The 20239-nt window shown below is 39.9% G+C and overlaps 1 protein-coding gene across 1 annotated transcript; it reads left to right on the top strand.

Moving 5' to 3' along the window:
• The first annotated feature begins 19376 nt into the window (after positions 1-19376).
• LOC145821666 (uncharacterized) lies at positions 19377-19751 on the top strand. The gene has a single exon (XM_082918215.1). It carries the CDS (start codon positions 19377-19379, stop codon positions 19749-19751), a length of 375 nt encoding a protein of 124 aa, XP_082774341.1.
• The last annotated feature ends 488 nt before the right edge of the window (positions 19752-20239 follow it).

The following is a 20239-nucleotide window of genomic DNA, read 5'->3' on the forward strand; positions in this document are numbered from 1 at the left end:
GCTCGAGCTGGAGGTTTGACGCTCGAGCGGGTTGTTGTGTGTGACGCTCGAGCGGGGAGGTTTGACGCTCGAGCGGAGATCTGGTTCTGTAAAAGTTCTGGGAATGTGTATCCGCCGCTCGAGCGGGATGGTTGACGCTCGAGCGGGAGTCTGTGAGTGACGCTCGAGCGGGGAGAATTTTATATAAAGCCGAGATCCGGCTTTTGGATCACTTTTTCAAGATCTTTTCTCTCTCTTACTTTTCCAAAAAGCCATTTTCAGAGCTTCTCACTCTAAAACCGGCCCTTTTCTCTTAGATTTGATCTAGTAGAAGTTGTTTTCTCACCTTGGGCCTTTACAAAAGTTGTGTTGATCGTCGATGGCTATCTTTTAATCTGAAAATTTCAGGATTTGGAGCATTTCCGTTTCTTCACCTCCTTCGTTGGGTCCCATTATTTGAGGTAGGGATATCCTACTCCTTTTTATGAGTTTTGTCTTTAAATTTTGGCATTTCGATATGTTGGGAGTTGTTGGGTAATTTTGAGGAAGTTCGAGCCTTTGTGTAAATTTACAAAAGTTGGGTTTTTAATCATATAAAACCTAAATGCATGTTTGGCATGGAAAAGTGAAATGAATGTTAAAACATTAATGAAAATGGAACCTAAGGGTTGTAATGTTAATTATGGAAAATGCCCTAATTACATTGGTTAATTAATTTGTGAAATTAATTGTGAGAAATGAGGAATTGAATCGGAAATGTTGAGATTGGGAACGTATGGGATTAAAGGGTGTAGTTGGATTTTATATCGCTCACCTAGTTGGAAATGTTGATTTTATATATCCATTTGTTGCATTTATTTTTCTGTATAGAAATAACTGCTTTGGGCTATCGGTGGAGGATAGTCTTGATTGTTGTAGACAATGCATGATGATTAGGCAAACTAAAACTAATCACCGGAATGTGTCATTGAGTATGATTGTTGAATAAATACATTAAATGTTATGTATTGGTTGATGATGTGTATAATTATTGTTTATATGCATTGTGTTGTGTTGGAGGAGATAGGGGATGTACTCCGCGGTTTAGGGGAAGATAGGGGATGGACCTCTAAACCGGATGTTGTTGGGAGGAGATAGGGGATGGACTCCGTAGATAGAGCTCATATGCTTATCTAGTGATGTATTGACAGAGCTCATATGCTTGTCATTGGAAGTGTGATAGTGCTCATATGCATATCTGTGGAAGTGATGATATAGCTTGTATGCTTATCTGTTGTTGTGTGATATAGCTAGTATGCTTATCTATTATGAAATGGGAAGTGTTTGATATGAGTTACTGTCTCATATGAGCTGTTTGGCCAGGTTCTGAGCCGTTGTTATAAATTGAGAATTTGAAAGGAATTGGAACAATGAATGGTAATATGGACTTGTATGTCATGAAAATGTAAAGTGTGATAAAGGAAAGTATCAGTGATGGCCATCTATCAACTGCTAACCTTTTAGTCATTGCTCATATTTGGTTTAGTGTATTTCTACTGGGCTGTGGCTCACCCTATATGGGAATATCATTTTCAAGTACAGGTAGCATGCCACCTCCAAGGACGTAGCTTGGGAGGCTAGAGGCAGGCAGACTTTGTTGTTTTATTTCTTGATGTATTACATGTTTATTCAAGCCAAGGGCTTAATGTGTAAATGAGTTAGCACTCTTTTGTTGTAACCAAGTGTTAACTTGGAAAGCTGTAAGCCCGTAGGGCATTTGCTTTTGTTGATTAACATGTAATAATTTTGTAAAGAACTACTCTGATGAATAGAAAAATGTTTATCTTTATTACTAATGCATGTCTATATTGATGGGTTTAATGTGTTATTTTGAGGGCGTTACATGCATAAAACCTTCCTCCACCGAAGCCAAAAAGAATAAAAAAGGCTCAACCAAAGGCCAAGGTTGCTCGGGTTGAGTCTGAAGACACTCAGCCTATTTCAAAGTTGGCTGAGAGTGATAAATCTCAGCCTTCTGCTGGGAAGAGGCACTCTGAGTCTCAACCACCAGAATCCCAACAATCAAAAAAGCCGGGGTCTTCTTCCGCAACAACTTCGGGATCAAAAAAGCCTGATGCCCCTTGGGCCCCCACAATTACTTTGGAAGACAAGCCTGTTATGGCAAGTGATTGTGCCGATGATATAAACGTCGGCGTCGCACTCAGTACCACCCTGCTTCTCCCAGGTGACCTGGAGCGGAACGCCCAGTATAGCGAGTATGAGAACTATGCCTTAATGCTACAGCACTCTGTTCAGGTAAACGTCGTCTACTTGGTAAATTTTTCTTTCTCTTTATTTCACACTTCGAATATTCCTTAATACCTCTGTTTTCTTTCAGGCCATCCAGCATGCCCACTCTTTCTCAATGCAGTCTTTTGAGAACAGGGAGGCTTGCCGAGATGAAGAGGGAGGTCTCTAGCCTCTAAAAGACCAACAAAGGCCTCTAGTCAAAAATGAAGAAGCTGGAAGACCAAGCTGAGGAAGCCATCAAGGCTTAGACCGAAGCCGAAGAAAAGGCTGAGGCTACTGAGGCCATTAGGAAGGTGGCCGAATCGCAAAGGAGAGAGGTCGAGGAAAAAATGGCCCAAGCTGAAAAAGAGCTTCAGGAGGCCCTGGCCACCAAAGAAGCTAAAATCAAAGACGCTGACGAAAAGGCGTACTCATAGGGTATGGCCGACGTTACTGAGGCCTACGAAAAACAAGTGAAGGAGGCATGCAACAAGGGTTTCACCCTTGGTTGGATGTCCCTTCTTAAAAAGCTTAATGTTCCTGATGACTCTCCATTGCGGAAGGCCGACGCCATTCCCTTGCCCTTTCCTCCAGCCCCAACTCCAAGTGAAGATGTCGGCAAATCTGATGTTGAGGACGAGGCTGAGGAGGAAGAGGACGAGGCTTTGATTAGAAAATCAAAAGATGCTGATAGGGCCAAGTCCCCTCTTCAGAATAAGCAAGTCCTAGACTTGACTCATGATGAAGAAGGCGATGAGGTTGTCCAAGAAGCTGTTCCTGACATCGCACCAGCCGACATCCCTTCTGAGGTCAAGACTGTTGAAGAAACTCTCCAAGAAATTGACGCCGAGATAGCGGCAGAGAAGGAGGCCGAGGTGGTATCTGATCTTCAAATTCAACAATCTGGAGGAGAGGAGCCTTAGTTTTATGTTCCCCTTTTGCTTATTTGTATTTTGTTGCTTCTTTATCTTTTGGAACAATGTATGCTTTTTGTGTGGCCGATGTGCCCTTTGGTGAAGGAATATAACTTTTCTTTTCTAAGTGCTTGCACTCCTGCTTTCTTTTTTTGTCTTTGCATGATTCTATACTTAGAATATTCTGCATATGTACACTCTTCCTCCTTTGTGTAACCTTCTCGGGGTGACACACCTCGGTTATGCCAACCGATGATCTACCTCAGCAAGTTCTTGTCTTTGGTTTAACTTCAATTTGTAAATTGCTATAAATTTTAACAAGTGAAGATAAACAATTATCTCGGATTAATTTCAACTTGTAAATTGCTACAAATTTCAACAAGTGAAGATAAACAATTATCTCGGCTTAACTTCAACTTGTAAATTGCTACAAATTTCAACAAGCGTTAAGTATTACTTCAATTTAACTTCAACTTGTAAATTGTTACAAATTTCAACAAGTGAAGATAAACAATTATCTTGGCTTAACTTCAACTTGTAAATTGCTACAAATTTCAACAAGCGTTAAGTATTACTTCAACTTGTAAATTGCTATAAATTTCAACAAGTGAAGATAAACAATTATCTCGGCTTAACTTCAACTTATAAATTGCTACAAATTTCAACAAGCGTTAAGCATTACTTGAGTTTAACTTCAACTTATAAATTGCTACAAATTTCAACAAGTGAAGATAAACAATTATCTCAGCTTAACGTCAACTTGTAAATTGTTACAAATTTCAACAAGCGTTAAGCATTACTTGAGTTTAACTTCAATTTGTAAATTGTTACAAATTTCAACAAGTGAAGATAAACAATTACCTCGGCTTAACTTCAACTTGTAAATTGCTACAAATTTCAACAAGCGTTAAGTATTACTTGAGTTTAACTTCAATTTGTAAATTGCTACAAATTTCAACAAGTGAAGATAAACAATTATCTCGGCTTAACTTCAACTTGTAAATTGCTACAAATTTCAACAAGCGTTAAGCATTACTTGAGTTTAGCTTCAATTTGTAAACTGCTACAAATTTCAACAAGTGAAGATAAACAATTATCTCGGCTTAACTTCAACTTGTAAATTGCTACAAATTTTAACAAGGGTTAAGCATTACTTGAGTTTAACTTCAACTTGTAAATTGCTACAAATTTCAACAAGTGAAGATAAACAATTATCTCGGCTTAACTTCAACTTGTAAATTGCTACAAATTTCAACAAGCGTTAAGCATTACTGTCTTCTCTCTGCCCCCAATGTGAACCTGAGTTCCACTTGGGTTCTCATTATTCAGAAACAATCATTATGCATCTTTTATCAATTCACAAGTCTTTGGAGAACTCTACTAAAATTTTATTGATGATGTCGGTAAAAAATAACAAGGAACATCTAATGATAGAAAAATTTCAAATTACAAGCGTTCCAGGGTCTTGGCAATGCTTTGCCGTCATTGTCTTCAAGTCGGTATGCTCCATTGCCCAATACCGAAGTGATTCTGTAGGGTCCTTCCCAGTTTGGTCCAAGCTTGCCTTCTCTGGGGTCCTTCTTGTTGCCAACAACTTTTCTCAAGACTAGGTCGCTGACCTGAAATTTCCTTGGATTGACCTTCTTATTGTAAGCTCTAGCAAGCTGCTGCTGGTATGCTGCGAACTGAATTGCAGCTTTCTCCCTTCTTTCTTCTAAGAGATCCAGATCTCGGGCTAGAAGTATGTCATTGGTCCCATTCTCTACTCCCTGAGTTCTGATCCCTGGGATGCCGATCTCCAGAGGGATGACTGCTTCTGTGCCATAGGCCATGGCAAAGGGGGTTTCCCCTGTTGATCTTCCCGGCGTAGTCCGATATTCCCAGAGTACATTGGGCAACTCGTCTACCCACTTTCCTTTTGCTGCCTGCAGTCTCTTCTTTATCCCATCCAAGATTACTTTGTTGGATGCTTCTGCTTGCCCGTTGCTTTGGGGAAAACTTGGTGTTGAAAAGTAATTCTTTATCTTGAATTTCACACAGAAGCTCTTGATGAGTTTGCTATCAAACTGCGTTCCGTTGTCGGCAACTATTGCTCTTGGAATGCCAAATCTGGTGATGATGTTTCTCCACATGAAGTTCTTGACATCCATATCTCGAATTTTGGCAAGAGGTTCTGCTTCTATCCACTTCGTGAAGTAATCTGTTGCTACCAGCAAGTACTTCCTTTGCCCAGTTGCTTGGGGCAACTGCCCAATGAGATCCATGCCCCATTGGGCAAATGGCCATGGACTGGATACAGGGTTCAGGTCAGCAGCTGGCTGGTGTATCAAAGGTGCGAACCTTTGGCATTGTTCACACTTCTTTACGTAGGCTCTTGCATCTTTTTGCATGTAGGGCCACCAATACCCCTGGGTAATGGCCCTGTGAGCTAGCGATCTGCCCCCAGCGTGGCTTCCACAAATCCCTTCATGAATTTCGTATAGAAAATCTTCAACCTGCAAAGGGTGTACGCACCTTAAAAGGGGTCCAGTGAAGGACCTTTTGTAGAGATGTCCGTCCTCTGTCAGATTGAATCTTGCCGACTTCAATCTGACTTTGTGTGCCTCCTTACGGTCTTCTGGCAGCTTTCCCTCTTTCAGGAATGCAACAATTGCATCCATCCAGCTTGGTCCCAAGTCCACACACATTGCTTCTTGCTCTATGATCGGCTGTTCTATGCTCGGGTTTGACAGATAGTCAATCATTATTGTTCTTGTTTTTCTAGTTTGCATTGAGCTTGCCAAGTTGGCCAACGCGTCGGCGTGGTTGTTATCATCTCGGCTGACTTGAAGAAGTCGGCAGTTGCGAAACAAGGCTGCCAGCCTAATGACTTCCTTTGCGTATGCCGACATCCTCTCATCTCAGATTGCAAACTCTCCTGTTGTTTGATTTACTATAAGTTGAGAATCACAAAAAATTATTACCTCATCTGCTTCTGCTGCCACTGCCAGCTTTAGTCCTGCAATCAATGCTTCGTATTCTGCCTCATTGTTTGAGGCCTTGAACCCTAATCGAATAGATTGTTCCAATATCTCCCCATCAGGGGATATCAACACTAATCCTACCCCCGCTCCTTGCCGGTTTGAGCTCCCATCGATAAACAGGCGAAAGGAGTCGCCGATGTAAATGCTGTAGGGTCTGAGTTTGTCCTTTCCTTGTTGTTTTACCTTTGGCTGGGCTTCTCCTTATTTACTTGGACATCGTTCATCTTGGAACGGAGCCCGATATTCGATGGATTCTGGCGTGAATTCCGCTACAAAGTCGGCAAAAACTTGGCCTTTAATTGCTGTTCTCGGTCTGAACTCCAGGTCATACTGGCCCAAGGCCACTGCCCATCTTGCTATTCTTCTAGTTAAGTTTCCTTGTTGTAACAAGGACTTCAGCGGGTGCTCTGTTAGCACTATAATCTTGTGCGCTTGAAAGTAATGGTTCAGCTTCTTTGAAGCCATTATTAAGGCCAGCATTAATTTCTCTAGTGGTAGGTACCTTGTTTCTGCATCGGCTAGGGTTTTGCTTACATAATAAACAGCCTTTTGCCTCTCGGATTAGCACTGCACTTACTGCATGTTCTGAAACTGCCAAATACAAAAACAGTTCTTCTCCAGGTTTAGGTGTTGAGAGGACTGGAGCCGTGGTCAGATACTTTTTTAGGTTGGCCAAAGCGGCCTCACATTCCTCAGTCCATAGGAAGTCCGTGGCCTTCTTCACCAGGTTGAAGAAGGGTTTACATTTGTCTGAGCTTCTACTGATGAACCTATTTAGGGCTGCGGCCTTTCCAGTTAGCATCTGCACCTGTTTTGCCGATGTCGGACTCTTCAACTCTAGGATGGCCTTGATTTGATTTGGGCTAGCCTCAATGCCCTTTCTTGTTACCAGGTACCCCAGAAACTTACCTGATCCAACCCCAAATGCGCACTTCGATGCGTTGAGTCGGAGCCGGTATGTTTTGAGTATATCAAAGACCTCTTTTAGGTCGGCAAGATGACCCTTAGGTTCCTTGGTCTTTATGACCATATCATCGATGTAGAATTCTACTGTTCGGCCAATCAGGTGTTTGAACATTTTGGTTACCAGCCTTTGGTAAGTTGCTCCTGCGTTTTTCAACCCGAAAAGCATTACTCTGTAACAGTATAGGTCTTTTGGGGTGATGAACGTTGTCTTTTCTTCGTTTGGGGGGTACATGGCGATCTGGTGTTACCCCCTGTAGGCGTCTAGAAAACTCATTCTTCCATGCCTTGAAGTGGCATCTACTAGCTGGACAATTTTGGGCAGGGGAAAGCTGTCTTTGGGACAGGCTTTGTTGAGGCTGGTAAAGTCTACACAGGCCCTCCATTTACCGTTCTTCTTTTTTACCACCACTGTATTGGATAGCCATGTTGGGTAGTGTACTTCTCTAATGGCCCTGGCCTCCAAAAGTCTATCTACTTCTTCTTCTACTGCTTCGACGTCTGTCAACGTCGGTCTTCTGGCTCGCTGAATTACAGGTTTGACCGACTTGTCAACATTCAGTTTGTGGCAAGTGACCTCGGGGTCAATGCTAGGCATTTCGTAAGGTGTCCAAGCGAACACCTCAATATTTGTTCTTAGAAAAGTCTCCAACTCTCTTTCCTCTTTTTCGGCTAAGCCGGAGCCGAGAAGAAAGAAGCGTTCTTCATCCCCCTCCTGGACGAGGATTTTCTTTAGCGCCTCTTCGCTCTTCTCGGCTGGTTCTTTGCCGACGTCTTCTAGGACTTCCAAGTCCTCATCTTCAATTTCCACCTTCTCTGGCTCTCGTACGCTGCAGGTAGATTTCATTGCTGCCATGGAGCAACTCTTCGCCTGTAGCTGATCGCCTCTAACTTCCTCTATCTCATGCTCTGTTAGGAATCGCAGTAATTGATGCAATGTTGAGGGAACTGCCCCCATTGCATGCAACCATGGCCTTCCTAAGATGATGTTGTACGGCGAAGGCGTGTCAATCACCATGAATTCTGTCTTGATCTTTTTAGTGCTAGCTTGTACTTCTAAACTTGTTGCGCCCAGTGGCCACGTCGGCGTTCCATTAAAGCCGACCATCGGGTTATTGGATTGCTCCAAGTCATCAGGATGAAGGCCCAGCTCCTTGTAACATCTAACATACATGATGTCACAAGAGCTGCCTTGATCAATCAGGATGCGTTTTACTTGGCACTCCCCAACTTGGAGGGATACTACCAAGGCATCATTATGTGGATACTGGACCATCCCTAGGTCGGCTTCAGTAAAATCTATCGTCGATCCCTGGCATTCTTCAGGCCGAGGTCTTTTATGTCCGACCTGGTTTATGTGCTTTAGGTGTTTTACCCTCTAAGTCTCCCCTCGTATGTCGTTTTCGTTCACCTTTGAGTGAATTACATTGACCACCCGTGGTCCTCCTAACTGTGGTTGCTGAGCTGGGGAAGGCGGAGCTGCTGGTGCTTGAGGCAATCTTGCCTGTTCTTCTCTAGTCCTGGCCTCATCAACAAGGTCCCTCAGATGTCCTTGCCTTACCAAGTCTTCTAAGTGTGCTTTTAGGGCTCTGCAGCCCTGAGTTGGGTGCCCTTCTTCATTGTGGTAAGCACAACGCCTACCGACGTTTCTTCCCATAAATTCCCCTGGTGTTCTTGTTGGTCCTCTAAAATAGGGTTGGTTTCGTATTTGATCCAAGACTTTATGGATCGGGACTCGGAATATAGTCGTTACAGCCTGTTTAGCCCTCAATTCCGTTTCTTGTTTGGTCGGTCCATTGTTGCCTCGGCTTCGCTTCGGCGAGCCATTCCCTTTCTCCTGCTTTGTCTCTTTGTTTCCCGATGCATCCTCCTCGGCTTTGGCGTACTTCTCGATTCTCGCCATGAGTTCTTCCATGCTTTTTGGCAATGTCTTTGCCAAAGACTTCCGTAGTGGGCAGTCATCTTTCAAGCCGTTCTTGAAAGACACGACTGCCACCTCTTGGTTGCATTCGAGTATTCGATTGAACACCTCCTAGTACCTTTTTGTGTAGGCCCTAAGGCCTTTATCCTTGGTGATTTTTAAAGCCATCAGTGCGTCGACCCTCAAGGGTTGTAGTTTATTTGTCACAAATCTAGCCATAACATCTCGGCCAGGCCTTCCCAAGTCTTTACGCTTCCCTTCGGTAGTTTATGGAACCAATCTGATGCAATTTCCCCGAAGGACGAGGGGAATACTTTGCAGAGCAACGGCTCGTTCCCACTATATAATGCCATTGAATTCAGGTATAGCCCAACGTGGAAGTTGGGATCTGACTTACCATCATATATTTGGAACCTCAGCATACTGAATCTCTTTGGTGCTTCAAATTTGTCCAGTTCCACCGAGAATGGTGTCTTCGGTTTAACCGAGGAAGTTACCTCGGCTTCAGCATTCTGTTGCTTCCTCTTGAGGTAATCTCTCAAGTCTTCTTTACTCCTCCCTGGAGCTCGGCTATCTCTGGATTTCAATCTCTTCGGCACACTACTTTCGGCCTCGTGGTGGGCTCGTTTTGATCTCTCTCCATATGTTGCGTCAAAGCAGAGTGCCTGCCCTTGAACATGCCGATGTTCTTTGGGCTCTGGATCCTTCGTGTGATACGTTCTTCGGGACTCCTCTCGTCTCGGCTCCTCTTGTCCGCCTTCCCTGGAAGGTCGGTGAGAGTGCCTTCCGCTCCTGGTGTGCTGAGGGACTTCGGGAATTGTTCTTCTTCCTCCCTTCTAGGTATTAGTTGCTGGCATCGGCGTATCCTACAGCGGGTATGGTGGCTGCATGACATTGTTTTGCATCATGAAGTTGACCACTGACTGTAGGTCTGCCAACTTGTTTGCCAAGTCTTTTACTTCTGCATCCCTCCGTAGGCACCTATCCCTCCATACCTGAAGGTTATCTTTGTTATAGTACTTGCTTTGGTCTGTCCTCTTCGAAGTGTCGCCCTCCTAACCGACGTCTTTCTCTCCGTGGCCCTGGTCATGAGTTTCTGCATTGTGGCTGTCTCCTTCAACGTCAAGGTCAATTGGTCTGCCACTCCCAGTAGGAGTGTCGCCCTCAATGTTTTCCTTTTGTTCGTTACTGGCAATCTATTCTTCTAAGTTCCCACAGACGGCGCCAAATTGTGTGAGTGATTTTCTGATCACACTGCCCATTTAGTAATCAGCTAGAGAACACCGGCAGAATAGATGGCTTCAGCTAACCTGTAATAGAAAGAAAAGGCTCCGACAGTGGCTCTTCCACCCGGGGGCACTCCGACGATCAAGTCAGTATATCTCTCAAAGATAATCAAGTGCTAAACTCACTACTCAAAGCATAAAATTGCGTACCTTAGACCCACGGGGGTGCCTCTCTTTTATAGTTTACCTAATCCTAGTCCCACAAGAAGCCTGACTTCTATGGATTCCAATTCAATACTTACTTTGGACTCTTCAAGAGATAAAGATAAACTCCCTAAGAGCTTTATCCTCATCTTGACTAAGTCTCCTCTTTATTCTAGGACTCTTGTCCCTTATCTCTTATCCGCTTATCTCGGATTCCGATATATTCGGAGATAACCTCGGCCTTGCCAAGATAACCTCGGCATCACGACCAGGACACGTGGTACATCGGCTGACACATCGGCGTCACCTTGTTACGTGTTGGTACTTAGAAAATATATCCCCACAGATAGTTACATATATATATATATATATATATATATATTGTAGGAATTCTGGATATGATGAATATTTTATTCTTTTATTTTTATTTTATATTTTATTTATAAACGTGGGAGAGTAGAAGTTTTGTTTTGTTTTTCTTTTATTTATTTGTTTGACAGCTTTTTATGGATAGATGGGTGATTTATATATATATATATATATATCTATTGTAGGAGTTGTGGATATGATGAACATTTTGTTTTTTTATTTTTATTTTATATTTAATTTATAAACTTGGGAGAGTAATGTGGGAGAGTGGGACTGTTTTTTATTTATTTATTTGTTTGTTTGTTTGATGTGTGAGAGTAACGTGGGTGGGTAGGAGGTTTTTTTTTTTTTGACAGCTTTTTATTGTTTTGAAAGTGGGGAGGAAAAGAGCTATACACTAAAAAGAGAATTGCCGTATTTTTCAAAATTATTTGAAGACTTTTGAAATAATGCTACATTCGGTAATATATATAGTATAGATAGATAGGTAAATTTATTATTTAATAGGTTCTATAATAATTAATGATATGTTTTTATTAAATACTATTAAAAAGTGTTATTAATTGTTAATTTTTAATAACAGTTTGAAAATTGTATTACAAAAAATTTCACTAATTATAAGTTTTAACGACTGTTTAAAAAAATCATCACAAAAAATTTACTAACTTTTAACTTTTTGCGACAGTTTGAAAAGCTCATCACAAAAAAACATCACTAATGTTTTTGCGAAAATTTATAAAAGTCATAATAAAAAAAAGTCACTAATTGTTAATTTTTAGCGACTTATGTAAAAAATCGTCACAAAAAATTATTTTTAATGACGATTTTATTTGGACTTATTTTCAATAGGACTTGATAGGAATTAAATTCAACTATTAGGACCTATTGGTAGTTTACTCTTTTTTTTTAGATGGTATCCTATTTATTTTGAAAAATTGTCATTAAATTAACAATTTCTTAGAATTATGAAACTCTTCCGAGGAAGGGACTAGCAATTCCACAGGAAAAGTAATATTGAAATCTAATATCAGGGGTTTGGAGGAAAAAGATAATTTTGTCCCTCATTTTACAAAAGTAGCATAGTTACTTTTTATATAAAAAGAATTTTTATATTTATAGATGTAATCCCACTTAACTAATATCACTATATAGTATATAAATAAACATAATTTATCTTATATCTCCAATTTAATACCATCACACTAGTAATCTCCTCAATCTCATCGTATTAATATTCCCTCACTCAAACAAACGGGCCATAGGGTGAGAAAGGAAAAAAATTGATTATGGTCTCTTATTTAGGTGAAAAAATAAAATAAAAAAGTGATTGTGTTTTCTCAATATCATGTTTGAATGAGTAAGAAAGCAAATCATATGTGAGTGGGATATGAATGCGATTTATTTTCATTTCTTTGTATTTGAAGGGGCAATATTGGTATTATAAATATTTCACAACTAATCAATTTGTTTATCACAAAATCTCATAACTTTTGGTGAGAAATGAAAGAGAGTTCACTTTCTTATCATTTCTTATCATTTCTCACCCAACTTATGAACTAAAGATGAAAAAAGAGTTCTCTTCCACATAATTTTGTACTTCGCAAACCTGAGATTGTCCTTGAAGATCTCAAAAGGAAAGGGACTAAGCGCATCCCTAACCGTCTCTTTATTTTCACTATTTCTATACGTTTAGGAGTCAAATATAAAATAATTCTCTCCAAATGTCTCCCTCAACTCCCTATTTAAGGGAGTATACTTTTAGCTCCCTATATGGAGGGTTTTAATCACTCCCTATAATTAAAAAAATTATTCTTTCTCTCTCTTCCCTCATATTTTTCTCAAATGGTGGATGCCGGGGAAGAAACTTGGAAAATTTTTTTAATAAAAATTATAAAGAAAAAATATTGGTATAATATTTAAAATATATAGAGAAAAAATATAAAGTATTGTTAGAGATGACACTTTTTAATTAAAATTTAAAGAAAAATTATAGAGGATGGTTGGAGATATTCTAAAGGTAGACGTGAATTTGGACTAGTCTAAAGGAAGATGAGAGAAAAGAGATGGTATAGAAAACTTAATTCCGTTGGAAAGGAGGTAGTTGTTTACTCTGCCACGACATGCTCGTCTAAAGTAGTGACCCATCTTTACTGTTACTATGGGGATCAGATTCTCTGTTTCAATTTCTTAACACTCCGTTTGAATCATAGCCTGTTTGTTTTGGAATTAGACTAACAGTGAGGTGGAACCTATAAATATTATGTTTGTTTTGAAAAATATTAACAATACTATGGAATTATGAAACCTTTCTAAGGAAGAGACTAATAATCCCATAAGAAAGGTAACATTGAAATCTAATTTCATAGAATTGGAGGTAAAATGACCATTTTACCCCTCATTTTACAAAAATAACAAAGTTACTTTTATATAACAAGGGTTTTATGTAATTTTATAGATTTAATCTCATCCAACTAATATGCATAAATAAACACAATTTATCTAACATTTTCAACTTAATATTACCACAATAGTAATCTTTTCACTCAGTCTCACCGTATTAATAAATCTCCTTACTAAAACAAACGGGCCATAAAGTCAGAAAGGAAAAGAAATGACTATGGTCTCTCATTTAGGTGAAAAAAATAAAAGAAATGATTGTATTTTTTCATTATCATGTTTGGATGAGTAAGAAAACAAATAATGTGTGAGTGGAATATGAATGCGATTTGTTTCATTTCTTTGTATTTGAAAGGGCAATATTGATATTATAAATGTTTTATAACCAATCAATTTATTTTTTGCCAAATCTCATTACTTTTGATAAGAAATGAAATAGGCTTAATAAGAGAGTTCACTTTGTCACAATTTCTCATAATTTCTCATGATTTCCCACAATTTCTCACCTAACTTATGAACCAAAGATGAAAAAAGAGTTTTCTTCCACATAATTTTTTATCATTTCTTACCAAATCATCTTATCCAACGTATAATTTGTTAATCAATCAAGGCCTAGGCTTGCTTCTAGTCCAAAACATGTGCAATTTACACTGCTTTGGGGTTCACAAAGGTCCGTCTTAGTAATCCAAACCGTCAATTTGTAAAACCAGTTGAGTAGATCATTTATGTAAAAATTAGGTTAATTGAATTTTGGAAGTCATATAGTTAATTTATATTTGCGTGAAAAAATGGGCGGATATATTTTTAAAACTATATATATTTTTTTTATATAAAATGTGATTTGATCATTAGTTTTTGAAGTCTAATCCACTTAAAGTTTTGTATGGATGATTTACTCAATAAATTTTATAATTTGACGGTTCGAATCATTAAAACAAATCCAAAATGAGTCCAAAATAGTGAAAACTATACCCACCAGTCCAACATCGACCGGAGGCAAGCCTATCTCATCAATTAACCCCTTTGTTAATTCACTATATATTTATGAATTTGTATATTTTGATTATTAATGTGAGTGTTCTGTCAAATAGAATTATTTTAATATTAATTTTATTATTCTATATTATTGCATTGTGTCAGTTTTAATTCATGAGTTCGTAATGTATTATGTCAAAAAATCTCCACCATTTGTTAAAAATAAATGTATGAAAAAAAAAAATTAAATTGTAAGAATATTTGATTATTTGAATTGAATTAGTTATAAGAATAATTGATTTCAACTTAATCTTAATTTCCTAATTAATAAAAACTATATCGTATTATAATATTTTTGGATAAATTACACTCATCTCCCATGACGTTTGGAGAAAATACAATTAGTCCTATACTTTTAAAATAATTGCATTGGTCTCTTTTAAAATTTTAATTCATATAATAATTAAGTTCTTTTTTCATCAATAATTCGTTAGTCATATGAATGACAAAAAATATTATATCATGAATTTTCAGCTAAAATATATATTAATCTTTGTTTACTCTAGTGTTTATTTACCCACTATTTGAATTAGTTTTAATCACTTTAGTTAGACTAAAAGGGAGATCAATGTAATTATGTCAAAAATGTGGAGCTAATTATATTATTTCCAAATGTCAGGAGAAATAAGTATAATTTATCCTATATTTTTCTACTTTTCAAGATAAATAATATATTATCTTCAATTAAAAAAAATTATATTAGTTATAAAATCTTATTTTACGTATTTTTTAATAAGTTTAATAGAACTAAGAGCATCTCCAACCATTATCACTATAATGCCATTACTATTGCTATAATTTGGCAATGAATAATGTTATTTGGCCACATTATAACAATAGTGCTCCAATGGTCATTTGCTATTTTGGCAAATCTCAACCAACCTTCCCTCCAAATTTGTAGGTGTTGTTTGGATATAGGTTTTTTTGTGATTTTATTTTTTGTCTTTTGTGACCTTTTTTTAACTGTTTGTAAAAAAAATTATATATTTATATTATTTGCGACTAGACAAATATAAAAAATGAAACAAAAATTGAAAGATTGAATTATTTTTGTATTTATATTTATATTTATATTAACAAATATATTTATAGTTGATTTTTTTAACATGACCATTAATTTACAGCTGATTTAATTTATATATTAAAAACAATTTGACAAATATATTTATATTTATATTTATATTTATATTTATATTATTTTTTAATATGACCGTTAATTTATAGCTGATTTTTATTTCTTTTTATTTTTATTTATTTATTTATTTTTTAGGCCAAAAGAGCACAACGGCTCTTTTGCCTTCCCGAGATAAATCACCACCGTCCACGTAAATGATTTCCAACGGATGAGATGAATATCCAGAATGATCCAACCCTCTCCATCTCACTCTCACTCTCACTCTATCTCCCTCTTCCTCTCACTCTCACTTCTCTCTATAATCATCTTACTCTCTTTATCATCAAGATAGACAATTCTCTCTCTGTTCTTTGTCTCTATCTACCCCCCACCCCTCTCTTGATCTCACTCATCTCTCTCTCTCTCTCTCTCTCTCGCTCCCTCTCGCTCCTAGAACCCAGATCTTTGCAGCTGTTTCACTTCTACAGCCCCGCCGTCTGCCAATCATCCTATGAATCGATCATCCATGTCTCCAAATCTCACAAACCCACTTGAATTGATCATTCATGTCTCTAAATCTCACAAACCCACCTCCAAATCTCACAAACCCACCTCAATCGATCATTCATGTCTCAGACTCGTTGGTTAAAGAGGAGTCTCTGAATATGATCGATCTTGGTTCTGAAGAATTCGGGTAATTAGTCTTTGGATTTGATCTGTTTCTGTGTTTGTTTTGTGATTTAAAGTTGTTTTTGTTTTGTTCTTAGTTTTTTTGTTGGTGGGTTTTCAGTGGTAGGTGTTCTCATTACAGGAGGAGATGCAAAATCAGAGCCCCCTGTTGTGATGAGATCTTTGATTGCAGACATTGCCATAATGAAGCCAAGGTCTCTCTCTCTCTCTCTCTCTCTCAATTTAAGTAGGCCCAACTCCACAGTTTGATCCACAAAATTAAGAATTTGACACCCAAATGATGAACACAAACAAGATCATCCAAAGAACAAAGAAGATTTAGGTATTTTTTTTCCTCACTGTGTTGATTTTCTTTTTCTTTTTTTTTAAATTTTCTGTGAAATTGATGGTGAAATTGATGAAATTGGTTTTGATGGGTGAAATTGTTGGTGAAATTGATTGGTGAAATTGATTTTAATTAATTTTCTATGTTGATGAAATTAATTGTTTGGAAATTGCTTCAAATTGGTGAATTTTTTTAAAATTAATGTTTTTTGAATTTTTGAAATTGTTGGGTGAATATTGTTTGGAAATTTGGAAAGGATGATGAAACTGTGGAGTATTGAAGTGGGTAAAAATTAATCAAGTTTTGGTACTAGGCCCAATGTTATGCTCGCTCCGAGGTCGAGCTAAGTTGGACCACGGCCCTATGGCCAACACTTGCTCCGAAGCAAGACAATCATAGGAGTTCGGCCCAATGTACAAGCATCACTCCAAAGTGGGCCGAGCATCATGGTGGACCTCCTGGATGGACAGACAACCACTCCGAAGTGGGCTGAGCAACATGTTGGACCTTCTGGTTGGACAACCATTCTAGAGTAGACCAACTTAAAGAAGGCCAATTCACTGAAGATCATTCTTGGGTCCACAAGAGACAAACAACTCTGCTCCTCTCCCTTTGTGTGAACAGAACGTGGAGACATAGAGGTGCAGAGGGACAAGGCGCACACATGACAGACCTGCATCTGAGTGTCAAGTGAGTGGTCGTTCTCCTCCAATAAGAAATGACCGCTAATGAGACAAACAAAACAAACCTGCACCCGAGTGTCAAGCGGAGTGGCCGTCCTCCTCCAATGCGAGACGACCATGAATAAGACACATTGGACAGATGGCGGAGAGAGAAGGTCTTGGAGGACAAGCAACCTTCTCCTATAAAAGGCGAGCACTATTCACCCTCAAGAGATACGAAAATCCATACACTCGATACATACACACCCTTTGTATTCTCTCATCTCTCTTCTTCCTCTCCCTGAGTCTTAACTTTACCATCGGAGGGGTTTCTGACCAAACCCCGATCGAGCCGCCTGACCGTTTATTATTCTGTGCAGATCTTCAATTCCCAAAGCATGCTATTTATCCACGAAGTTTAACCCTTCTTCATAGTGCGGAAATCACCCTCGCACAATTGGCGCTGTCTGTAGAAAAACCACTGCTTGCTTCGTGACAAACTCCGACGATGGAAATCGAAGATGCACCCCACTCTGGGCTAGCAGAGATGACTCGAATGACGGAGAGAACCAAAGATAAGGGTCTGGCATTCCCTCCAGTGCACGATGACCTTATGGACCACGACGATCAGACACCCAACGCGGCGCAACGACGCCGTGTCATTGCCGTTGAGACGTCTCAACATCTTTTTGTTGAGAAAGACCACCGTGACCGGATCATCGACTCAATGGGTTTGGAGATCACTGAGCTTCGTACCCAATTAATGAAGTTCATGGCGACCCCAACAGAGCCAAGAAAATCTGTTGGTGGACCATCGCCAAGGAGACGTACCCCTCCTCTCCCTCCGCCTCACAAAGAGCACTATAGTCATGGCCTTACTGGTAGAAAGCATAGCCGGCCGATTCCGGTACGCAGTGAAGGGGCCAGTAGTAGGACGAATAACCTCCAAAAAAATAACCCACGAGAAAATTCTCATAAAAAGCAGAGGATTGTCAGCCGCCTATCTAAAACCTTTCATTGTCACCGCGACGAGTGACCATACGACTTAAGAAGTTGGTTGAACAATAACAGAGAAGAGGCACGATGGCTATGTAGAGAAGGAGAACATCGACGAGATAAGGAGGAGGAACACCAGCTCAATAAGGAAAGAGACCAGTTGGACCGGTCCATACACCAACAAGAGCGTCGCGCTCTAGACTGGTTAGTGTCCACCCCTTTCTCCCCAGAGATAGAAGCTGTAGAACCTCCACGGAAGTATAGCCCACCGAAATTCATTCTCTATGATGGGAAGACGGACCCTCTGACTTATATTAGCCATTACCGCCAAATAATGTCCCTTTAGAACCGCAACGATGCGCTCATGTGTAAAGTCTTCCCTTCTAGCCTAGGAGAACTTGGCCTTCGATGGTTTGACAAACTCTCAGTGGTTTAATTTATGACTGGACGCAGCTCTTTGAGGCGTTCTTAGCCCGATTTGTCTCCAACAGCAGAGTCTTGAAGCAGTTAGATACCTTGTTCAATATCCGAAAGGATAGGAAAGAGACCCTACACCAGTACACGCGACGGTATTGGGAGGAATATGGCGACTTGGAGGAAAATGTTTGCAGTGAACAATTGGCCGTGCTATACTTCAAGCAAGGCCTACCTTCTTCGCACAAGTTAAGGCAGTCGTTGACGAAACGACCTGCCCCCACCATGAAGGATTTGAGGGCACGAATAGAGCAACAAGCTCATGTGGAAGATGATGCAGCTTTAGTACATGTTACGGTTGCTGAAGAAGTTAGACTGCCTCGACCACCTAGGACTGAGCAGTCAAGGAGGGATGAGCAGCGCAAGAACTATGGCCAAAAGAACCGCTCCACAGTGAAAAACGAAGAGGAGAGGGCCAAGTCTTATGAAGGCATCACTACCGTCTTCAAAGAGCCAATATACAGGCTCGTCGAGAAACTTAAAGGGGAAGCCTTCTTTGTTTGGCTAGCTAAGATGCCTGGAGATCGTGCTCGGTGCAATCAGAAATTACGTTGCACCTATCATCGAGAGAAGGGACACAAGACGCAAAATTCCAGAGCTCTCAAACAACACTTGGAGGACTTAGTTACGGCGGGACACCTCCAACAATGGATAGACGTTGATAAGACGAGGGAAAACCAAGGACTAGACCAAGCCCCTCCTGAAGAGAACCATGCCCCGAGGTTCATCATCAACATTATCCATGAAATGACTAACCCCGAAAGAGAAAACATCATTTGAGGAGAAATCCAACGAGCCACCTACATTCAACAGGTAATGTCGGTAGGACCTCCTCCCAAAAAGTCCAAGATAGAAGCTAGACCTTCTCGGTTTAACGTCGTGTTCACTGAGAAGGACCTAGAGAGAATCCAGCACCCCCACACTGATGCCCTCATCGTTACAGTTGGTGTGGCCAACAAGTTCGATGTGAAGCGAGTCTTTATTGACCAAGGGAGTGATGCAGACATCATGTATTACGAGCTTTTCAAGAAGCTTGGCCTCAGTAAGCAACACCTGCCACCTGCCACCTCCCTTTTAGTTGGCTTTAACTCGCAAACAGAATGGCCGCTCGACCTAATAACTCTGCCTATCATAGCTAAGTCCAAGGTGGTCTCTGTTGACTTCTTGGTGGTAAACACCCCATCTCCCTAAAATGCCATCCTTGGCCGACCTTGGATTCACCAGATGGAGGCAGTCTTTTCCACCTATCACCAACTCGTTCACTTTCTAACCAAGTATGGAGTAAAGGAGATTCGCAGAGACCAAGTGGCGGCCAAACACTGCTTCATTGTCGCCATGAAAACCAAACAAGTCTACGACCAAGTGCAGATGGTGGAAGTACCTGACCAGCCAGTTTTGGAAGACGTCGGCGGAGTGCCAACCGAGAAAATAGTAAAAGACCTAGAGACGGTCTTGGTAGAAGAAGGAAACCTAGACAAGTTCTTCCTGCTTGACACTTTCCTCACTGTTGGAAAGAAAGAGCAATTACTGGCTCTACTCCGTAAAAACATCGAAGTGGTCGCCTGGTCGGCCTATGACACTCCTGGGTTGGATCCTAATTATGCTTGTCATTGACTCAACGTCCAATTAGGAGCGCGGCCAGTTGTTCAAAAGAGTAGACGGTTATCCGCGTAACACAC

The sequence above is a fragment of the Camellia sinensis genome, chromosome 3 (assembly GCF_055761805.1).
Source record: "Camellia sinensis isolate YWXY chromosome 3, ASM5576180v1, whole genome shotgun sequence".
Taxonomy (NCBI): domain Eukaryota; kingdom Viridiplantae; phylum Streptophyta; class Magnoliopsida; order Ericales; family Theaceae; genus Camellia; species Camellia sinensis.